General features: G+C 41.8%; 1 protein-coding gene across 1 annotated transcript; it reads right to left on the reverse strand.

The window, feature by feature from the left end:
• Positions 1-367: 367 nt before the first annotated feature.
• LOC122643844 lies at positions 368-1,276 on the reverse strand. The gene has a single exon (XM_043837419.1). The coding sequence runs from the start codon at positions 1,274-1,276 to the stop codon at positions 368-370; it is 909 nt and encodes a 302-aa protein (XP_043693354.1).
• Positions 1,277-2,220: the final 944 nt, after the last annotated feature.

The following is a 2,220-nucleotide window of genomic DNA, read 5'->3' on the forward strand; positions in this document are numbered from 1 at the left end:
TCTTTTTAGGGTTATCGACCTACTACCTCATGATGTGCTTGACTGACGAGTCTATTGTCTCCACAACTTTCCTTTTCGCGGCCTGCTCTTCAAAAAGGCCTTAAGAGTGCCGATCTTTGCTTAAGGCGGCTCTAAGGCTCTATGTGCATCTTCAAGTAACCAATACCTTCCATTGATTTTTTTTTTTTGATAAAAATATTTCATTAACGAGGGAACAACGTTCCCGAAGCATCAGCAAATAATAGGGGGGATAAGAAAGACGGGGGCGGGGAAAACCAACATCTAGCATGTTGGGAGTCTGCTGCCGAAGACGCGAGCAGGTCAGCAACGCTATTACCCTCACGAAAAACATGAACAAACAGAATGTCTAAAAAGATATGGAACGACAATCAGACACTATAGCAGCAATTCTCCATGGCGCTTCCGCAATCTGCCCATTAAGAAGGTTAATGAGAAGTAAATTATCACTCTCAATGATGACGTGTCTCAAATTTAGGTTCCGAGCAATTGACAAAGCTCGCCTAGCAGCTAGAGCTTCAGCAACTAAAGCTGAGTTCCACCCTACACCCTCAAAGAAAGCACAAATAAACCTTGCCTGACTATCGCAACAGACTCCTCCAATTCCGGCTTCTCCTGGGTTCCCTCTGCTCGCACTGTCTATATTGAATTTCAGGAAAGGAGAAGAAGGTCTGCTCCAACTGATGAATCTAGTTGGGTGATGAATGCGAACTTTGAAGTGTTGAAGTGTTTCCTTAGCAACAGTGATAGCTCTGAGTAAAATTCTATTTGCAATGAAAGGCTCGTGTCTGAAAGTATGATCCCAGTAACCAACCCAAACATACCATAAAATGCTGTAAACAAGCGCGGTATATAAAATGCTGTCTCTGTTAGCAGTATTAAGGGAAGTAATAATAGATTCCAAAACTGTGATGAAGTTGTTGTTCCCTAGAAGATGAGTTATACCCACTTGATTCCAGATCGGTACTATAAGGGGACATTTCATGAACAGATGCTCCGTGGACTGCCTTGGCTCATCACACAAGTTACATCTAGAGCTAATGTTCAAACCACGATTTAGAAGCAGATCAGGGAGGGGAAGCTTATTGTGAATTGTTTTCCATAGCAAGTGTTGAATCTTTGGAATGGTAGGTAAATGCCAGATCTTTAACCACTTGCTTTGAGATTGATGCAAGAGACCCTTCAAAGATATGCTATAGGTAGAAGCCACAGAAAAATGTCCCTTTGAAGTGACAGACCAAATGTACTGATCTTCCATAAATGAGAAGGGGAGTGGAATAGAGATAATTTTCCAAGCGATATCAGGTGGCCACCAATGGAAAACTAAATCTCGCTTCCAGAGCTCTGAGACATCAATAAATTCATGGACTGTGGAAGGAGCTTGGAGTGGATAAGGTGCAGCTGAAGGAGGATGCCCAGGATCCAAAAGTCCAGCCAAGGATTGAAGACATTCCCTACTTTAATGAAAATGCCTTTTCGAATAAGATTTCTGAGCAAATAGATTTCAACCCACGAAGAGGTAGAAGGGCACTTGCATGTAGGAAATTGGAAGTAGGAAAATATTTACTTTCATGATCCTGCCCAAAGTGAAGTTGGTGAGACAAGGAGTTCCCAAGCCTTTTGGCAAAATGTCCAGCCAATGATTGATGTTCAGACCATTCCCTACTTTAATGAAAAGGTATTTTCGAATAAGATCTCTTGCTGAGCAAATAGTCTTCCATAATTGAAGTTTCCTAGAAACCCGAGTAATGAGATTGGAGCAATGAGGACTTTGTGAACTTGCTCTGCAATGTAAGGAATTCTAGGTAAGTATCAAGTGCGGCTGTTGGACTTATTTGAAAATAATCTCGTTGCTGCCTTTTTACACTAGCATCGACATTGGGGCTGAAATGAGCTCTAGTTTTAATAATATTAATAGATTGCCCGAGAATACTTACGCAGTACTCATGTAAAACATCATTAATGCTCTAGCCTCCACTCATGGACGCCTCACCAAAGAGAATGAGATCATCAACAAATGCCATATGGGATATTCTCTCTCCACCCCTTTAATTTGAATGCCATGAATCCTCTTTTCTTGCATCGCTTTTTCAAGCTGTGTTGAGAGCACCTTAGCACAAAGAACAAAGAGATATGAAGAAAGGGATCACCCCGCAGGATACTTCTGGACAGACTGAAGAAAGGAAGCGGAGATCCATTAAG

Source organism: Telopea speciosissima, chromosome 10, assembly GCF_018873765.1.
Source record: "Telopea speciosissima isolate NSW1024214 ecotype Mountain lineage chromosome 10, Tspe_v1, whole genome shotgun sequence".
NCBI classification, from domain to species: Eukaryota; Viridiplantae; Streptophyta; class Magnoliopsida; order Proteales; family Proteaceae; genus Telopea; species Telopea speciosissima.

Excerpts from the sequence above, each read along its gene's own strand:
- LOC122643844 (XM_043837419.1), bottom strand. The coding sequence starts at position 1,276 with ATGGAAGATCAGTACATTTGGTCTGTCACTTCAAAGGGACATTTTTCT.